Source organism: Kogia breviceps, chromosome 12 (genome assembly GCF_026419965.1).
Source record: "Kogia breviceps isolate mKogBre1 chromosome 12, mKogBre1 haplotype 1, whole genome shotgun sequence".
In the NCBI taxonomy this organism is placed as follows: Eukaryota; Metazoa; Chordata; class Mammalia; order Artiodactyla; family Physeteridae; genus Kogia; species Kogia breviceps.
The window spans coordinates 8,780,444-8,801,093 of NC_081321.1; the positions used below are offsets into that span (position 1 = coordinate 8,780,444).

At 48.2% G+C, this 20,650-nt stretch overlaps 1 protein-coding gene across 12 annotated transcripts in view; it reads right to left on the reverse strand.

Annotated features, from left to right (window-relative positions):
* DUSP16 (dual specificity phosphatase 16) overlaps positions 1 to 20,650 on the reverse strand; it is a 182,592-nt gene that overhangs the window by 23,977 nt on the left and 137,965 nt on the right. For all 12 annotated transcript variants that reach the window (XM_067008736.1, XM_067008743.1, XM_059082633.2 and 9 more), the window contains one exon: positions 4,180 to 4,343. In XM_067008736.1, coding sequence (XP_066864837.1) covers positions 4,180 to 4,343 — 164 coding nt within the window. The remainder of the gene's footprint in view (positions 1 to 4,179; positions 4,344 to 20,650) is intronic.

Sequence of the window (20,650 nt, forward strand, 5' to 3'; positions counted from 1 at the left end):
ACAAACCAGGAACTGCTCTTGGTGCCTGGCATCAGGCCACGTCACTGGAGCCTCGCAAGAACACTAGGAGGCAGGAATCAGTTCAGTTTGCAGGGGAAGAAGCAGATTCGGTCATGTGGCTCGACTGCTCTGGCTGGTGAGGCGAAGACCTGGGATGCGAACCCCCGCCCCGTCCAGAGCCGGCTCTCGCTCCCCACCGAGCCACCTTGTTTGCGAATTTCCGCCTCAGGAACAGCTCTTGTCTAACCAACCTGCACTCTGTATGGCGTTCTACACACAGTGGACCCTGAAGAAATACTTTTGCTGATCATTTGGACGACATGAGCCTTTGTCTTCCTAGATCACAGAGAAACCTGAACGCAGTGTTTGGCTATACGGTGTCCGGGCTACAGCCTAAGTCTCGTCCGAAAGCACCAGAGAACGCGGCGGTAGTCCTGGTGGCGGGCGGAACAACAAGCCACCCGTGCACGTGAAGAGACTGAAATGAGACGCTACCCCCCAAGAGCTGACTGCACCCTGTTTAAAATGGGGAAAGAGGGGGCACAGCAGCTTTAGGGAAGAAGCCGAGGAGGTCCTGGCTCAGGAACTACTCGCAGGAGGGAATTCCGTCATGCATCCCGTGTGTAAGTGGGAAACAAAAGCCCATTTGAAATGTTAACTGCTAAAGGAGAAAAAACCATCAGGAACTTTTGTCTCTCCCATTATAACCAGAGATTCTGGTTCAAGTCCCACTCAGTCAGATGTGAACTGGGCACCAGCAAACTGCTTTAGTGTAACAGCTGTACAACTCCAGTACAAAGACCAGAGGAGGACAGACTGTGGGAAACGAAGTACAGATGTGAGGGGAAAGGAAGAGGGTTCTCTTTGCTACCAGTGCCTTCTTACAGTCTTTTCCAGAAGAGCTATGTCCTTGAGACCTAAGTAAGAGCAATCACATGCTGAGACTACTGACCTGCACCATGTGATTTGTGGAAGCCCAGGCACATGTGGCACGTCCACAGTGAGAGGTGCAGAGACCTTAAGACACAACACCAGAGTTCAAAGACCTAGTACCAAAAACTGTAAAGTGCCAATAATTTTTTATATTGATTGCATGTTGAAATGATAATATTCTAGACATATGGTGATGAATGTTATTAAAATTAATTTCCCTTGGGTTTTCTTTTAACTTTTTAAATAAGGCTGTCAGAACATTCTAGATCATATATGTGGCTTGCATTATACTTCTGTGCGATGGTGCTGGTATAGAACATGCTGTAGAAAAAGCAGGAGGAAACAAATCTCAGCTGTGATTCAACAGACCGTTAAGATTTGTCAGTCCTTCATAACAGTCTGTAATAGAGATTGCAATTTCCAGAGGATGAGGATTCCTGGTGTTCTACAAACACAGGACTTAGAGCCAGAGTAGTTTGGGTTTGAGGATATCTCTGTCACTCACTAGTTTTGAGGTCAATGACTTTCTAGCCACAGAATCTTGGGTAAGTAAGTGACATAACTCAGAGCCAACCTACCTCCAAATCCTATTAGGAGGGTTAAATGCAATAACATAAAGAGCCTAGCATTTTACTTTTTTGTTTGTTTGTTTGTTTGTTTGCGGTACGCGGGCCTCTCACTGTTGTGGCCTCTCCCGTTGCGGAGCACAGGCTCTGGACACGCAGGCTCAGCGGCCACGGCTCACGGGCCCAGCCGCTCCGCGGCACGTGGGATCTTCCCGGACCGGGGCATGAACCCGCGTCCCCTGCATCGGCAGGCGGACTCTCAACCACTGCGCCACCGGGGAAGCCCAAGCCTAGCATTTTAAATGATAAACACTATTATCCTCCTCAGAAAATTTCCGTGACATGCTTTTAACGTATTTGAGTGGCACTTTATTATAAATAAATAAATAGGAAGATGACTAATAAAATTAGTGGTCTTGTGGTGGTTGTTCTTAGAAACTTCTAAGTTTGACTAAAAAGGAACGTACTATTAGGGGAGATTATAAAATCTTCATCTCTGGAGATCTTCCAGAAGAAGAGAGCACACTATTTCTCCTGCAAAGTTTAAACCAGAGAGTGGAGAAGAAGATGAGTTTATGCTGTTTTCGAAAGAGAGGCACATCCAGTTCTAAAACCCATCAGCGGGGTGGTGTTGTGGAATTTATTTAACATTTCTGGGATTACGATTTCTTCATTATTGAATGAGGGAGGCTGACTGAATGATCTGTAAGGTCCCCTCCAGCACTAGGACTCTTCTCAACAGTGAATCTAGCGGTTACACACATAGAAGTTTCTACTCACCACTTTGAAAGCACTCTTCTCACCCCTCCCTAGTCTGCATGTCGGGAGCTTCTACAGCAGCTTTCTCACAGTCCTCCCGAATGACTCCTCGCTCAAGCTGTTTCCCCATGAGCTCGCATAAACCCATTCTCCCCCTACAACCATTTCCTTTCAAGGCATCTATGTGCCTATCCTGTTTAGCATACGGACATGTAGAAGCCAATTAAAAACAGAAAACTATCAGCCCCGGGCACACCTCAACCTCAGGTTCCAGTTTAACTGCTCTCACGCTGCAGGTCTCACTTAGCTGTTAACTGACACATTCGTTAAACCTGGAAAAGGTATGCAGCAAAATCAAGGTACCACTGCACTGAATGTCAGAAGTAACAAAAAGGACCTGTAACACGACTACTTGTAAAATCACCTGCCAGCTGACTGGTTAAGTTTTACTGGGGTAATTCTGAACAGGATCCTTAACTAGGAATTTTATTTCGTTTTGTTTTATTTGCTGATCTAAGGATTAAATAAAGCATCTCCAGGTTTGCCCCAGGGATGCATGTGACTTTAGGATATTAATTTTGCTTTCTGTGACATAGTTTGCTTATCTCTCAAAGAGAACTAATAAAAATCACGTGCTCAAAGACACCGTGACCCCACCAGGAAGGCTCAGTGCAAGCATAAGCTATCAAATTTCAAATACCTCACGGAACGAGCAGACATGTTAGCAAAAATGTCCAGGCAAAATTCTGAAGAGGCAGGAGTTTTGAGAACAAACAAGAAAAAAAGAGCAAAAAGAATGCCTCCTTGCTGCCCAATGAGAGGGTGTTTTTGATTTCCACGTGCTAAAATAAAGCAAGCCCACCTGGAAGCTTATTTTACGATCAGCCCAATTCTTTCAGCTACTCAAGCAGAAATACCCAAAAAGCAGCACTTGTAAATCACCAGCAGTTGAATTAAGATCTTTGATTGCTTTTTCAATTAGAGGTGATGTAAACAAGAGGTTTTAGAGGCAAATCACTTTCCAGGCAGTTAGAGCACTGTTTTCTAGCACCACTGGTTAAGAGCACATAAGCAGTGGAGACAGACGGATCTTAGTTCTACTGCTGTTATGTATGTACCGTTATATATAATGGTCCCAATCAATCAATACGGCTCCTCTGTTGGGTACACCTTGTTCAGAATGACTCACATCCTTTTCATCCAGGATTTCTGGTCCTCCCTCTTCTTTCTCAACCAAACTGCTCCAAGGGGCCTCAGGTGGGGCGCCTGCAGCACAACTTCTTTTTTTTTTTTTTTTTGCGGTACGTGGGCCTCTCACCGTTGTGGCCTCTCCCGTCGTGGAGCACAGGCTCCGGACGCACAGGCTCAGCGGCCACAGCTCACGGGCCCAGCCGCTCCGCGGCATGTGGGATCTTCCCGGACCGGGGCACGAACCCGCGTCCCCTGCATCGGCAGGCGGACTCTCCACCACTGCGCCACCAGGGAAGCCCTGCAGCGCATCTTCTTAGCTCTGGTCCTCACCATCCTTTTAACCCCCTCCCCGCCCCTCTAGCCAGGAGTCATCATGAGATCTTCCTCAATCCAAGCCAACCTGAGTCCCTTTCTAGTTGCTGCAGTAAATAAATACATTTCTATATGTGAAATAATCTAGGCGGCATTAGCCTTCCTGGGCGTGCCCAACCGGAGGTCTCTTGGACCTGTAAGGACAGCACACTTGACAACAGCTCAGCCTTCCTACGGCGATCAGAACATCACAGCAGGCGGCACTGGGGAGGACGGTACGGCCGCCGGGCTGCTCACGGGGGAGCTGCCCTAAGAACATGGGGTGCGTGTGTCGGAAAGGACAGCCCACCGGCAACCCAGTGCTTCTCCAGCTGCTGTCAGGAAACCCTGCAATGAAGGATATTTTCAAAGCACCCACCTTGTTGAGGACATCGCGCTGGCAGCCAAGATAGAGATTGGGCAGAATTCGGGTTGGCCCGATGTTGGCAACAGGTAAGCAAGGCTGAGAAATGCAGGTGGGGACTAGGGTGGACTTTCCTTCACAGAGGCCAGGGAAACAGCGGGAGAACTCGGCAAACCCACCTAAGGACAGACAGGGTACAGTTACGCCGTGTGCACAGAACCAGCTTCTCCTCGCTACTCGAGCACAGCCGCCTTAAAGAACAATCAGCTCCCACAGAGGCGAGAGGATCCCCGTCCACAGCTGCTCGGTCTGGCACACAATCCAGCACCGGCCCTGGCTCTGCAAGCCCACGAAAGGGACCCCAGGCCCTGAAGGCACTTACGGTGACCCCCCCACCCCTTGCCCTCACGCCCTTCACCGTGGCGCATCCTACGTCTTCTCCCTGCTCCCCGTCCTAGCTCGTGTGACTTACAGAGGTCTGAAAGTAGCAGATAACCAAGCCAAGACAGATGCAAAATGGGGAGACAAAAACCCATGAACTGAGGCCAGATGTGACTTCTTCAAAATAAGATTGACAGAGTCAAAAGTTCCCTCTAGAATGAACTTTTAATCTTTCTACTGTATAAGTTTTATATTTCAAAGATACCACATACTCCCCTTACTCTTACAAGTATTCTCTGTATCGAGGGTCGCATAATTACCCCCAATTCCGGGGTCTCCCGTTCACTGGCTGAGCGCCGTGAACAAGGGCCGACAGACCCTAACTGCTCAGGTTACATGGACGCCTTGCGGCAAGATTTCTGGACTCAGAGGAGTGCAGTGTTTCCTAGTCCCGTCCTTATAATGACCTACTCTATGATCTTCATTAGGTCACAATCTCACTACCTGTTAATGAAGAGAAATCTACTGGCTAAGGAGACACTCTCACCTCCTTTCAGAAAAGAAAAGATGAACGAGGTCTTCACTGGGTTTTCCAATCTAAATACTCCTTGCTGTCCAAATCCAAACCCAAGAACTGAATACATTCTGATACATTTTCAGAGAAGCCTCTCACTATCCAGACCCTCGCTAGTCACTGCATCTAAACTCGGAACCAAAGACATTTGGATGATAGGGAATATGTGTATATTTTTAATACTACGAAATTAAAAAACAATTACCTTGTTAAGAAGACAGAGCAGCCTCATTTTTACCTCTTTAATCAAGCCTTAGAAAGGACCCTGGTTGGTACTGACATATACACACTACTATGTATAAAACAGGTAACTAATGAGAAGCTACTGGAGAGCACAGGGAACCCTACTCAGTGCTCTGTGGTGACCTCAGTGGGAAGGAAATCTAAAACAGAGTGGACATATGTGTACATATGACTGATTCACTTTGCCATACGGCAAGAAACTAACACAACACTGTAAAGCAACTCTACTCCAATAAAAAATAAAATCTTAAAAAAGGACCCTAGAATCTCATTAAATATTCATCTCCATCTCCTTGAGCTACATTCCATTAGCCTTTCCTGCGCTTCCAGAAACATAAAAAATGTGCCCTCAAAAACTGCAGAGGAGCGGGGAGTTGACGGGGGAGGTGTCACCCTTTCTCATCCCCTGTACTACGCTCAGCGCCAAGCATGATCCTCTGGACTCCCGCGCCCACTGTCTGTGCTCGGCGTGGGGTGCGCGGCGTCGCAGGCCGGGACAGCAGCAAGTCGGTGACAGCGACCTCGCCAGCTGCGAAATGCGGGCGTGCACCCCTCGCCTGCAACCCAAGTGTCTGCACTGTTTTTACTCTTAAGCAGTTTGCTTATCGAAGTTCTTAAGGTTACCTGATAGGAAGGGCAGGGGGTTCCATCACAGAAAGCCCGCCTTCCTCTGCGGGACCGACGAGGCCCCGGGGACCTGTACCTGTTCGGCGCTAAGGCTGCATTTCTTGCCCTTTCCAAACGCGCTCTCCAGCCACACACAACTCCCTGTCGCCTCACACGTTCCGGCTGTTCTCTCCCCACCGCCAGCCCGCCCCGTGCGCGCACAGCACACAGCACACAGACCACACCCGCGTGAGCCCCGCGACCGTACAGCAGAGGGGGGACGGGCACAGGCCCCGTACCTGAGTCTGTGTCCTGGCTGCACCTTGTCCTATAGCTGTCCGGTTTGGACAAGGGACTTCCGCCCTCTGCCTAGCAGTTTCCGGTCCGGAAAATGGGACTGATGACCACACCCCCCTCACGGAGCTGTCAGGGGACTGAGCTGGCTAATGTGCCTGAGTGCTTTGCGCCCGCACACAGTGAGCCCTCCACGGTACAGTGACGCCACATCGAGTCCCCGGCTTCATCTGGGGGCCCTCCTCCTCCACCCCTGATCTGCAGCTACGCCCGAGACACAGCGAAAACAGTCATGCTTCTAAGGCTGCATTTCCCAGAGTCTGCTCCAGGGCGCCAGCATTCTGCAGGAAGCTGACAGCCGGGGTATCGGTCCAAAACGTGAGAGAAACACTGCATATCACGTCTCCCTGGGAGACTCACAGCACACATATTAAAAGCATAGTAAAAGCTCTGAAAAAAAATCTCTAAGGAAACTAGTTTACTTTAATCTAAGGGTCCCAAACTTATTTGGCCATGGAATTTCCCCTCCCATTTTCCCCCCTAAAATCTCTTAAAATCTTAGCTGGTGGAACTCACACTCAAGGAAATGCTGTGCTAGGGCTGATGCATCTACAGAAATGAAGTAAATTAGAATCCCTACACCTAAAGTATAAGCCACGGCAATCTCAGAAAAGGGGCCAGTTGATATTGGCATACGTATATGCCTGTCACTGTTTATTTAGGATTTATCATTTTATTTCATTAGTGTTTTGTCCTTTTCAGTCTCTTAACTGCATAATGCAGTTATTTAAGGTAAGTTTTTCCCTCAAAGCAGTTCTTGTAATAATAGATGTTAAAGAGTCTATACATGATTTGCCTGTCTTACACCTACCCAACGCGGTAACTGACGGCCACTATTCTGATTATAATTTAAATGTTAACTTCCATTAACTTTTGTTGTTCTGGTGTTTCTCTAAAGAACCGTTTTCGTAGTTTTTCCCATTCTGGCTCCAAAACAGTTCGTGGGATGATCTCTCATTTAAATCCAACGAAACAAGAGTCCCGTAAATGTTCTCAGAGAACAGAGAAACCAGACAATCCTAGGAAGCTCCACTTGAATTCCATTTGAAACTTATAAGTCACCATATTTATAAATAATATAAGGACTCCCAGAGTTACTGAACATTTACTGTGTGACAAGCATTGCTCTAAGCACTTTACAAGGATTTGTTCGATCTTTCCAACTGCCCCGTGAGGTAGGTGCTTCGTTTGCTCCCATTTTACAGATAAGGAAAGAGAGGTTCAGAAAGACACAGCGTGATAACCAAAAGAGCTAGACGTGAGCCCGGCTCGAGACTGTACTCTCACTTGCTCTGCTAAACCGTGTCTCTAACTACCACGGAATTAACTGCAACGCTCTCTAGGATGTGGGGACAGCCTGCTGACATCTCTGGGGTCCTGCCCTCATTTTGGCCTCATTTCACCAGGCTGAAAATGGCCACGGGCCTCTCCCAAACTGACGGAAGAGCCTTGCTTCCCCCAAAGCCACATGGTTCAAAAACTTGGATGAGGGAGAGAAAAGGGAAGGAGATCTGACCTGACCAGAGAAACAAGAACTCTGTAAGTGTGCGTCACGTGAGACCAGTAACAAAGCTGAGGAAGAACTAGCGGGGGATACAAAAAACACGGTCATGGCCGGCCTACGATCACAGTTTGTGAATCGGTGGTGAGACTGTTGCTGCGTCTCGGTGACTTTCAGCCCGTCCTCCGCTGAACTACGTTCAGAGGCGACAGATTCTCCAACAGTCATAAACTCAAGGCCGGCCAGCCTGGGCTGTTTGAAGTGCAGCTCTATCATTCATTTTATCCTAAATCACTTCTAACTTTGGTGGCCCTAACAAGTAAAATGTGAGTGTGGCTCTAGAAAATTCTATGAAAACAGAAAAAAAAAAACAACAAAAAAAACCGAGAGAGAGCAGTCACTGTTCAGCCTCAAAACAAAACCCCAAAGCCAAACAAAACAGCAATAACACATTATAAAACAAACAAACTTTTTTTTTCTTACAAATTTTTTCAACTAATCTCTAGCAGCACAAATCCAAACAGCCTTAAAATATTTAACAGATTTTGCGAAATCAGAGCATTCATCTAGTGCTCAGTCTGGCTTGAAATGTCCCAAACCAGGACTCCTGGTAACTTCCACAAAACACTACCTCAGCCAAAGAGTACATTTTCCCTGATCTTTATCTCTGACAATGTTCCACTCTGCTGACATCCTCCTTTATTGACAGTTTTTTCCATTCTCTGACCTTTCATTCATCGTTGGACTCCAGTGACCCCAGTTTCATTTCATTAATTAACAACAGATGAGACACTGCCCGACTAACCCGAACCCTCGCGAAACTATCTGTAGCCTCATCAGCAACTCAGTTTTGAAATATGTCTGAAATGTCCCTCTTCCTCTTACAAGGAGAAAAGTACAATCCATCTATGTAAACTTTGTTACAAACGGCTGACAGACACACAACCGAGAGTCATCTCTGCCCTCCCCGCAACTCTGCTGTCCCCAGACCCTAAGTTAGATTCTATTATGACAAGAAGACACAACATCAGTTCATGATCTCCACTTGTTTACTGTGAAAGCAGCACTGAGAAACTGACACACTTTTTGAAAAAGTTTAAAAATATTTTTTAAAGTTGTTCAAGTATCTGACTCACCGTCCAATTTTGCCAGGTTTCTCCCGTCCCTAGATTTTTTATGCTGCTTATCGTCTAGGAATGGAGAAAACAGAACGTCGAACAATGCACGTGTGCTTCCCTAAGACAGACCTGAATCTCAGTACGCTGTACCTGCTTTGGCCCCTTGTGCTAGGAGTGTTTGTTTTAAGAGGAAGGAAGACACATATGCAGACACCCTGGCCTGTAGAGAAATCGGGGTGGGGAGACCAGCGGATAGACATACGGACACCACTGGCCTCTACAGACTTGGATGAACAGGCAGACAAACTGCAGTGTTAAAAATCCATATTTCTGTTAGTCTTTACCTGTAGAATGCATGTTTATAAATAAAAACATACATACTACTTTGCACGGAGAAAACACTTGGTACAGCTTAAAGGCATTCATAATTTGTATATCACTTTCTTCTCATTCAGCCAAGAAATACTTCTTCCCTTAAGAGTACCTCCTTCACAGTTCAAACCATAAATGTAATTTTCTATAAAAGCCAATGTCAACCACCATTCCATTTTTCAGAGGAAAAAAAAGTCTGCCACGTAAAAAACAATACATAAAACGATGCCACTAAACAATTCTAACTGGTCGGTTTTCTCTTCCCCCTGACCCTTGCAGTTACGAATCACAGAGTTGTTTCTTAAAATAAAAGAATATTCACAAAAGTAGCACTTTACTACACAGATTAGCAATGTTAATTTTAAGACGCAAATTCTCAAAATGTATCCGTATTCTTCTAGTCAAACCAGAGGTAAATGTCAATTCCATGACTTTGGAGACAGTTCCTTGCAGGGAGAAACAGAGGGCTGCTCACTTATGCTTCAGTCCAAAGGGGGAGCAAGTCATAAGAGCTTTATCAGCTGACAGAGCTGCCTAAGCTGGAATGGGGGATTAAATGCAGCCCCTTCCCACACCGGGGATGAGTTCCATGGCTATGCACAGAAATCTATTTACACAAAGCTCTACTTTATGAAAGATATTTTTCTAAGGTCATATGCAAATTTAATTTCTGTACATTAAATCACTTTCACAGTTTATATAATTTCAGCTTTTAAATACAGTTCTCATGCAGTTTAACCCTTTTGTAAAACAAAGACCCCCTTTTTGTGACATAAATACGACCCGTTCATTTACTTATTCTAGAATGTATGTGAAGGATTTAAGTGGAGTATTCCTGCACCTGTAGAGAACAGTTCTCTCCATACTGAAAATAAAATCTGGGCTTTGCTATTACACAGAGGAGACAGCCCTAATATTAAACAATGAAATGCTGAAATGTGTATTTTGGAAGTATTTTAATTGCTCTCATGAATAACTATTTTGCACTTTCCTCTGAAGTGACTGATTCAGGCAACTTTATCCTCTAACCACTTATAAAAACACACAAGCGTGGTCACAGTTCTCCCAGGGTCAGTGCACTGTATATATGGAAAGCTGAAACTACTGACATAAACTGCAAAGGAAAGGCAACATAATTTTGTACCTCCAAAGAAAGCAAACAAAAATATGTAACTGTACTTTTCCAATGTACATAGGTTGGTCTGGGTAAGCCCAAGCACACAGGCTCGATCAGTCATTTCCAGGCGGGTAGAGAGCACGGCACGCTTTCCTCACCAACATCAGCAGCAATTACGTCCCATCTAGCCACCTCTCCGCTGAGCAGCACAGAAGAGAAAACTCCCAAAGGACGTGGAACGTTCATTTTAAACTCTTATTCCATCTCCTCTATCCACTTGAGAGGATGGTGGACAGACATGCATTTCTGTGGAGATCCTCCAGGAAGCCTGAGAAGCAGCCTCCATCTCATAAAACTTGCCCCATAAATAACACCCCCCAAAAAGCTCACTCCGTAGGAAAACCACCTATCACCTGGCACAGCTGGGCAATGGGACATTCTAGCTAATTTTTTTTTAAAACAAAACAATCCCATCTCTCTCTCTTTTTAAAATTAATTAATTAATTTGGGCTGCGTTGGGTCTTCACTGCTGCGTGCGGGCCTTTCTCTGGTTGCGGCGAGCAGCAGCTGTTCTTTGTTGCGGCACACGGGCTTAGCCGCTCCGCGGCACATGGGATCCTCCCGGACCGGGGCACGAACCCGCGTCCCCTGCATCGGCAGGCGGACCCTCAACCACTGCGCCACCAGGGAAGCCCTCCAGCTAATGTTTGGATTAACACAGTTATCAAACACACAATAAACGAATTAAAAATTTTCAAAATACTAGTGTAAAAAAAAGCACTAAATACTAAAATAATGCAACTTCTAAGAGTTCTCGTGACTCATAATGTCTAAATCTTACATTCCTCAAGATAATGTTATCTAGATGAATTCGCCTGGCAAAAGCCAGAAGCGCTGTTTAGTAAGGAGTTCTCAGAAGATGTCGAGTGATATTTTTTACTCTTTTACTGATCTTTCAAACTGGCAAATACATAACTCTGCCCAGAGGCTGTTCTTCAACACGCAGGCACACGTGCTCACACGCACAGCCAGGCAGGACTCTCAATGCACGCCTTCAAACAAAGATTGTTCTGAACAGCACAACCAGAACGGCCAAGCAAAAGGAATCACGGCCAGAATCCACCCTTGGCTGAGCAAAGGCCACCAGCGCTATAAGCAGGAGAGGGGTTCACAGAGGCCACCCGGCTGCTCCTCCAGTGACTTTAAGACGTGAAGCCACAGCCAAGCGGACAGCAGCCTGGGGCTTCCTGAGGAGGAAGGACCTAGAAGGCCTCTGCTTCCATCAGCACGGAAGGAGGAGGTTACTAAGGAGATCACCGCTGCTCATGTTCAGCTGAAAATCACAGATTTCCAAGGTTGCATTTGGGGGCCTGAAGTCTCAAACTCCAACCTAACATTTTCAATCCTCTTTTGGTCATTTTCACTTGAAAGACTTATCGATACTTTTAAAATAAACTCCAAGCCACCAGTATCTCGCTCTCTTTGGTTCTGTATCCCTGTTCGCGTCTGCCCCGTTCTCCCAGTCACCTCAGCAGCAGCCACCTGGTATGCCAACGCTCGGACTTGCCTTTGCGACGTCCCTCTGTCTGTCCCTGCCTCCACCCCCCCCAGCCCTCGAGCTCCACGCCACACTGTCAGATAAACTCAGGAACAGCTCTCTCTGATCCGTCTGTCCTTTTCCCAACTTGTCTCCACTCTGCTGCCAGGTTAAGCTCCTGAGATAAAGTGCTGATGTATCCTCTGCTCCCAAATACCCACAGAATACAATCCAAACTTCCTGATCAGACGCTCAAGCCTTCATCACCTGATCCCGCTCTACCGTCCACCCTCTCTGTCCCCGTCTACCCACCACCATGTCCCAGGCCCATTCTTACTGTTTCCCCACCACACCTGGGCTTTCTCATCGCCAGCCTCTGGCAACAACCAGGGAAGTCCCTCTAGTTTCAATGCTATTCTGTTGCATTTTAAAAAATTCTGCTGTATTAAAAAAAACCAAAATTCTTCCCTGACCAGTGTATTTAAATATGATCTTGCCAACTTAGAACTTCTATAAAAGGTATAGTCATGGGAATTCCCTGGCAGTGCAGTGGTCAGGGCTCCGTGCTTCCACTTCAGGGAGCGCGGGTTCGATCGCTGGTCAGGAAACTAAGATCCCACAAACCACGCAGCCAAAAAATACACACACACACACACAGAGCCATCACATGGCAGTAAGAATCTACCATTAACCTGCTAATTGTGAATTCTGTGTGTGTGTGTGTGTGTGTGTGTGTGTGTGTGGTGACCTCTTATCTCTCCAGCTATAATACCCTGTGAACTGTCTGCGTAAGAATTGTGTCTCACACTCTTTTGCAATCACCTCTGCATTTTGCACAGTGCTTGCCACATAATTGTTTATTGAATCCTCCCTTGATACAATGAATAGCTGTTGATGGACACAAGTCTTGTGGATTTGGGGTGTTCAAAAGGACTTCCTGATTCCATTCAGAGCTGAAAGCTCTGTGGGCCTGGGTGTGAGCCCAGAACCTGCTTCCTACTCCTTGACCACAAGGCCCCAGAGGACCCTCAGGGTGAGCGAAGCAGCACAGGGCAAGGAAAACATTTCTCTGCTACGACAGGTTAAAAAGGGAGACTTGGTAAATGCTGCTTTCATCATCCAGAAGCCCCAGTGAGTCCTCAGGGTGCTTCTATCACGTCCAGGGAACTTCCCACGAGAGGTGGGTTCCCTCGGCAGCACAGGACCACAGAGTCCGGTGCGACATCCAGGGCTCAGGGAACGAACTGGACCGACTATCATCAGAGCCCGGCTAAGGATGAAGCGGCGGCCGGATGTGCCCCTGGTGGCCGTCAGGGGGCGAGGCCTCGTGAGACTGTCCACCGGGAGACGATGCTCTGAGTCCCGAGGAAGAGGGAGTAGGAGTCTGGTCTCCGCAGTCCCATCGGCCTGACGCGTGAACTGTGCGTGGGTCACCGCTCAGCTCACTTCTAGGGCCTTTTCCCGTGAAGCTCAGGCTTCCTAATCCACCCCGAGCAGGCCCTCCCGCGATCCCCGGGTGTGTCCGCTCCGGCGGCCGTCCTCCCAGCAGGTGTGGCGGGCCGGCGGGAAGGAAGGGGGCCCTGTTCGTCGGCCAAACAACCCTGGAGACCACTGGCAGCCACAGGAGGGTGCCGAGCCGTGCCGTGGGCACCGCCGTGGGCCAGACACGGCGCTGGGTGACGGGACAGCGGTGACCACGACAGAGGCCCTCTCTGGAACTGACAGTTCAGCGGGGCAAACTTCAACCGAATTAGTAGGTGAGTAATTGGCTAATCACGGTGGGCGGTCAAAGGAGTGTGTGTGACAGGGGACACCCAACTCTGCCTGGGAGCCGGGGGGGCTTGACGGCCACCGTGAATCCAGCAGGAGACACCTGGGTACATGGGGAGAGGGGGACACTTCGAGGAGGAGGAGGGTGCCTCTGGGCTGCAGGTCTCGGGCAACCGAGGCTGAAGTGCTAAAATACACACACACGCACGCACACACACACGCACACACACACACACCCCAACAACCTGAGGACGGAGAGGGGCACGAGATGAGGGCACAGAGGCAGGCAGGAGCCGACACTGCAGGGCTTCGGAGTCAGGGAAGGATTCTGGAATTTACCCTAAGAGCACTCATGCAGGCTAAGCCGGGGGGTGATAGAATCACACTTACACCGAAAACATCAAGGAGAGACGTAACGTTGGCGAGAGTGTGAGCAAAGGGCAGAGAGGCAGCCGGGCAGGGTGAGAGAGCAATGGGGAGGGTCCCGGGGCAGGTCTGAGGGGCTGATGTGGGCCTGAGTTGGAAGCACAGCGCAGGGAGGCCAGAAGGGAGGTCTGGTGGCCAAGAGGTGACAGGTGTCACCGAGGCTCCGAGGGCCCCCCAGGCCAGCCCAGCAAAGCACAGACTCGTCCTTCCAGGCTGAAGGGCCCACACAGCCTGACTGCACTTCCTCGCAATTCCCCTTCCTCCCGGCACAAGAAGTCCACTCAGTCTCCGGGCTGCCTCCTAAACTCTGTGTTCACTGCTGACATTTTTAATTATGTCAGTCCACAGAGGACCCTCCCCGCCCAAATCTTACTCATTTTTCAACGTTCAAGTAAAATTCCACCGCCGTCCTCAGACCTTCCCCAACTACTGCAGGCAACGCCAAGTCGCCCCCTCGTCACTGGGACACGCAGCTCGGCGCGCTGTCATCTGCTTCTATTTCATCCGCTCCGGACGTGCTGCCCCAAATTACCCGACGGGGCTCAAGGGCAGGGGCAAGATGTGCACTCCTCCGGCACCCTATCCCCCAGGCCCACCCAAGGGAGCCCTCGAACACCGAGGCCAGCGGAACGGACAGGACACAAATGACACGACCAGGGCAGGGGAGCACCGATGTCACCGCCGTCACCCAGGGTGCTTCCGCGCAGCTTGTGCAAAATGTCAGGGTGAGGAACTGTCTCGAGCCGGGTCTGCAGTCCGTGTGTTAAACGGACGCAGCCTCACGCATGACGTCCTGGCCCCCGGTAGCTGGCGAGTGACAGAGCTGGCTTGTTACCGCACAGGCAGGTAAGAAGCGGAGAAAAGACGGGCCGGTTTAGATAACCTCATGCAAACTGAGAAGCAGAGCCAGCAACTACACGGCCACCAGTGGGCGAAACGGCACCTATTTTTAGTCTGTTTTCAGTGGCTCCCACCGCGGCTCTTTAAACACAAGAAGAGCCAATTCCTGAATAACTGCTGTACTTTGACTGGAATCCATTAATGTCAATCTCTTTTACCAGCAACTACGGGATCTGAACTGGGATGACGGAAGGTTTCCCTTCTCTAGACACAAGCACAGAAGAAACGCCACACTGGATAAGAGAACGGATGAGGACAACGGCACGCACAGCAAATCTGTAAGCAGCAGGATCGGGTTCTGCCCTACTTCCATTAGGAAGGTAACTGGTTCCACGGAACCAAAGCTGCACATTTATTACACAGAACTGCGGACTCAATCTCGATTCCTGTTAAGCTGAAAATGTGTCAAGAGTCAAATACATTTTTATTCACTCCTAGCTCTAACTACAGTAGCAACTCTGACTCAAAACAAAGAAATACGTATTTGGCCTTTAGCCACAGCAGACATTAATCTAAGACCTTGGCTGTGCTCAGAGACGAAATGTTTCTAAGAGCCCTCAGCACTGTGCCTGACGCTGACCCCAATGGTATCTTCTATCATTATCCGGAATGGCATTTCAGCTCAGGACACAGTAGACTTTTATTTGATGATTCCGCCCCAGCTGAAAACATTTAATGCTTAAAAATTTTATATACAGTCTATTTTTATACATTGCTTCTTCCATAAAACGTGAAGTAAGAATATGACTCTGAAGTCCACCAAGAGGCTGAGAGAGAGCTACCACAAAAAGCACAGCCTGACCTGAAGTGGGCACCCCTGATTCTCAGTCTAGCCTCCTGAGGGAATTCAAGAAGACTCAGGAATTACTGCAGACAGGGGCCTGGGCACACAGTGAGAATAGTGAGAGCTGGGGAGAGTCACGCAAGGGCTGTAAATGAAAGGGCTGAGGTCTGTGATTCAATTAGGGTTTTTTTGCTGCAGGGCAAAAATGTGCCTCATCATGAGATAGAAATGAGTGCTGGAGAATTAGCAAGCTTTCGTGGGTCCCTTTTGCCTTTACTCAGAGTTACAACAGCGAGGAAAGAGAAGAAAATAATAGAACAGCAACCTTTATTTCTACGAAGTGAACCCACCTATTCTCTTTTCTCTCTGTTAGCACATGCAAAAAAAGTCCAAATTCGGTGGGTTTTCTTTTTTTCTAATATATTTATTTTCAATCTGGCACCCTTAGAGATATATTGATAATAGACAAAGGCTAGTAAAATAAAGTAATATAATGAATAAAGGCCAAGAACCAAGATTATTTTTTTAGAGAGAACTAGTTTTCTGAAGGTTAACAAGACCAAAAACATTGATCAATAAGTCAAGGTTAGCAACTGTTTATACCCGTCAGCGATGAGGGACAACGTTCCAAAGGGATCCAAGTTCATTCTGTTCGGCTAAGATGAGGCCACATCTCATAGTAAAACCCTTTAATCCCCTGGGGGTGAAACAGTGCTACGGTCTAATCTGGCTTGGTTATTGGGAGACTGCTGGGAGACTTATTAATGGCAGGATAATCAATTTACTTTTTAAAAATAAATTTATTTATTTATCTTTGGCTGCGTTGGGTCTTGGTTTCTGCGCACGGGCGTTCCCTAGTTGCGGCGAGCGGGGGCTGCTCTTCATTGCGGTGCGCGGGCTTCTCATTGCGGTGGCTTCTCTTGTTGCAGAGCACAGGCTCTAGGCGCGCAAGCTTCAGTAGTTGTGGCACGCTCAGTAGTTGTGGCGCACAGGGTTAGTTGCTCCGCGTGTGGGATCTTCCCGGAGCAGGGCTTTAACCCGTGTCCTCTGCACTGGCAGGTGGATTCCTATCCACTGCGCCACCAGGGAAGTCCCTCAATTTACTTTTAAAGTACAAAAAAAGTTATTTCAACTGTTCTCAATTCATATGGATTCAAGGGCTTGTATCCTCCTATGAATGGCACTAGGTTTTCTAGAGCTCATAGCTCCTCATCAAAGTTCAGGATCTAAGCCCTGTTTAATTGTACTAGTGTTTTGTTTTGTTTTTTGGCCACACCATGTGGCTTGTGGGATCTTAGTTCCCCGACCAGGGATTGAACCCAGGCCCTCAGCAGTGAGAACTCAGAGTCCTAACCACTGGGCCGCTGGGGGATTCCCTGTACTAGTGTATTTATTAGATCTTAAATCATGTTGAAATCTGCTTAAATAGATGGAAACATTTTCGTATTAGATACTTTTCCCATAACAGCTTTATTTTTGCTCTACCTGAATGAAGACAACTTGTAAATCATTTATGTCAAAATATCCTCAGGGCTTCCCTGCTGGCGCAGTGGTTGAGAGTCCGCCTGCCGATGCATGGTACGCGGGTTCGTGCCCCGGTCCGGGAGGATCCCACGTGCCGCGGAGCGGCTGGGCCTGTGAGCCGTGGCCGCCGAGCCTGCGCGTCTGGAGCCTGCGCTCCGCAACGGGAGAGGCCACGACAGTGAGAGGCCCGCGTACCGCAAAAAAAAAAATAATATAATCACTTACAAACTAAACTAAGTGAATAAAATAAGTCATATGAAATACAAATGGTATAAACCTACATGTAAGCTAATTTATATTTCAGATATTTATTGAAAACCGTAGAAGTGCTGGGCCTTGTGGGGAACACAGACACGGTGCTAGGCTTGAAAAAGAGAATCCAGGAGGGGGGTTAAGCTAACAAATGAAAAAGGTACACGACAACCTAAGTTTAAATAAGATTTTAAGATAATAATCAAAGATTCGCATGTGGCATATGGCTATCGAATATTAATCACTTGGTTTAGAATACTGGCTGGGCTTAAAAGAGGGAAAGTTGGTCAGTCAGGGGTCAGGATCGCTGGCTGAGCCCACAGATGTGGCCAATACAGGCCGAGTTCACTGCAGAACCAGGTTCGAAGTTTCAGGACCGGAAGGCTTGGGACCCCGGTCTCACTGATAATCAGCTGTCAAAGTGGCTTCACAGGACCCCTTTCCCTGGCAGAAGCTGAAGTTTCCCAGGCTAGCCTGTCCCAGAGCAGAACCTGCTGCTCCATGTGGAAGAGTTAAGCCCCCTGCGCTCCAGTGCAGCTTCCCCGAATCCAACCCTCTCCCGAAAGGGGGTCTTCATTGTTAATGTCCATGTAACTAGGTCCCACAGGTAAGTCGGGGTCTCCTCTTGCTTGAGGAACAGGGCTTACTAAGATGCTTCCTCTATCAGTTCCTTGGGGAGGTCCTCTTCTTCCCCTTCCCCAGAGTCACTGCTCTGTAGGTAAGGTGGCCCTGAGAAGGTGAATGGAATTCGGGCCACAATTCTTCACTCCATATACTGATATAATGACCATAAGAAAACCATCTGGCGTAGCTAAATACTTTCTTCCTGAATAATCTCCAAGTAACTGAAAGCTCTAAAGTGATGGAGAAATGACTCCAAGAAACCACTTTGTCTTTCCATTATCACATGCCCCCAGGGCCAACAAGCATCTGCAACTGCTGAAAGCATCAGGGGCAGCTTGTAGTAGAACTTGTCTCCGGCGACCCTGTCATTTCCCGTAGCACCTGTGGGACGCCAGCATGCTTTCCCAAGGTCAGTTATTTTCCCCGAAGCAAAATATTTAAGAAACACGTGTTGATATGTCCTTCTACCCTATATCCCTGGGACGTCCTCTGAGCAGTTGCTGGGCCTTGGCAAAAACACAAAAAAACGAAAGCAAAAAACAAAAAACACACTGCCGAGAGCTGACGGTCACGCCTTCCCCGGCCCTCTCTCCCACTCAGTTCACTTTTCTGTCCGCTCTGAGGACCAGGCTCACTAACCGAGGGAATTTCCAGCTGGTCAGGAGCTTGCGGACGGCTGGGGGGCGTTTAATCAGCCAGAACCCTCTCGGAGGTGTCCTAAGAAATCTCGCTGCTCAGAAACTCCCAAACCAGGTCATTCAGTCCTTGAAGCCACCTTCTAAGCTAAAAGAAATACAGGATTCTGGGGTGTGGGTGACAAGATGGAGCTGTGAATACACGTACGTGGTTCTCGGAGCTGCCTCGATGGGCTGTCGCTTAGGCCTAGGACCCATTTCCGGCACACAGTGGGGACGCAGGGCTTCTGACCAGCACCGTCCCGCGTATCCCTAGGGCCGATCTCGATGGTCAGCATGAGTCCTTTCCCTTCCTTACTGCCCAGTGAGCACCCCTCCCAAAGCCGCACACGGCTGGAAAGAACCTTCCACGTAACCAGGGAGAGCTCCTCGGGAAAGAGGAGCAACTACCTGAGAAACCAGAACTCGACACGAGCTCATCCCTCCAGGAGCGTCCGCCCGGCCACGCCGTCGGGTCAGAGCCCCCGTAGAGAAAAGCGTCTCAAACAAGAGCAAGGAGGGATGGTCACTTTCCGTCTGGGTGTGCCCTCTGTAAGAAAAAGCCTGGTTCCGTCGATAGGAGTCCAAGGTAAAGGCCCTCACGGTGGCTCCAAGAAGCATGGCTGTGTCCCTCAACTCAGCAACCGAGGTGAGAGCAGCTCTATTAACCGTCGTCAGATTTCACGCGGTTACACTCCCAGTAGAAGACCATGCCTACCGACGGACACGGAACCGAACGCTGTAACTCTCCATTACAGGGTTCTGAGGGCTACGTTCGGAGACCAGCTGGCTCCGCTGCAGGACAGAACTGCAGCGTAGATGAAACGTGTGCCAACAGACCACGTGAAAGTGACAGGTAACTACGCTTATTCTTTGAAACCAGGAGCAAAAGCTGATGAGAGAACAATGAAGACACAGAAGTCTTACTTAAACCTTCAGAGAGTTTAAATGTGGTACCAAACCAACAACGGATTCATCCTGTCCTCTTACAACTGAAACGTCCATAGTCTAAACAATCAATTGCCAGTGACGCCAAGCTCCCTGGACTCTCCTCGCAACGAAAGACGAAAGGTGCGAAAGCGACAATATCTGTCAATATTTTGTTTTTCTTCGATCAGGTTTTTAAACGTGATCTTGCCGATCACCGTGGCAGAATCTGCCGGACACAGCGGCTTTGTGGTAAAGGTCACCGCGCATTGTCAAACTGTATTCCCTGCTCTGGGAGCCAGAGTGAGTGAAAGGGCTTCGGGACTGTCTGCCAAACCGGGAAAGCAAAGGATGAACAGTCTGCTTTGGAACTTGATGAGATGGAGCTCCCACACCACCCTCCTTTAGGGCAGATATAAAATAGTCAGTCCTTTCCACACACTTCATAAAGTCACCTGGTTGCTTAGCATTTGCAAGTTGAGACTTTTTTTAGTTGTGAAAACAAAACAAGAATGCGTTAAGTTAGTTTTAAAATGTTCCCTCTGATTACTGGAAGAAATATTCTGCACACATTCTCTTTCTATCTCATTGTACGTAACGTCCAGGATGGGTGATCTTATCGCTGGAGTCCACTTCCACCAAAAATGTTTAACAGGGGTCCACACTGAATACTGGACGGGTCCTCTCCTTGGGGGTGGGAATGCAGAGCAGGAGCTGAAGTGCAGAGCATCCGGTGTCTGTAGATCTGTACAGGCACACAGATCTACACGGCACTTCTGGCTAATAAGTACCAGATGAAGAG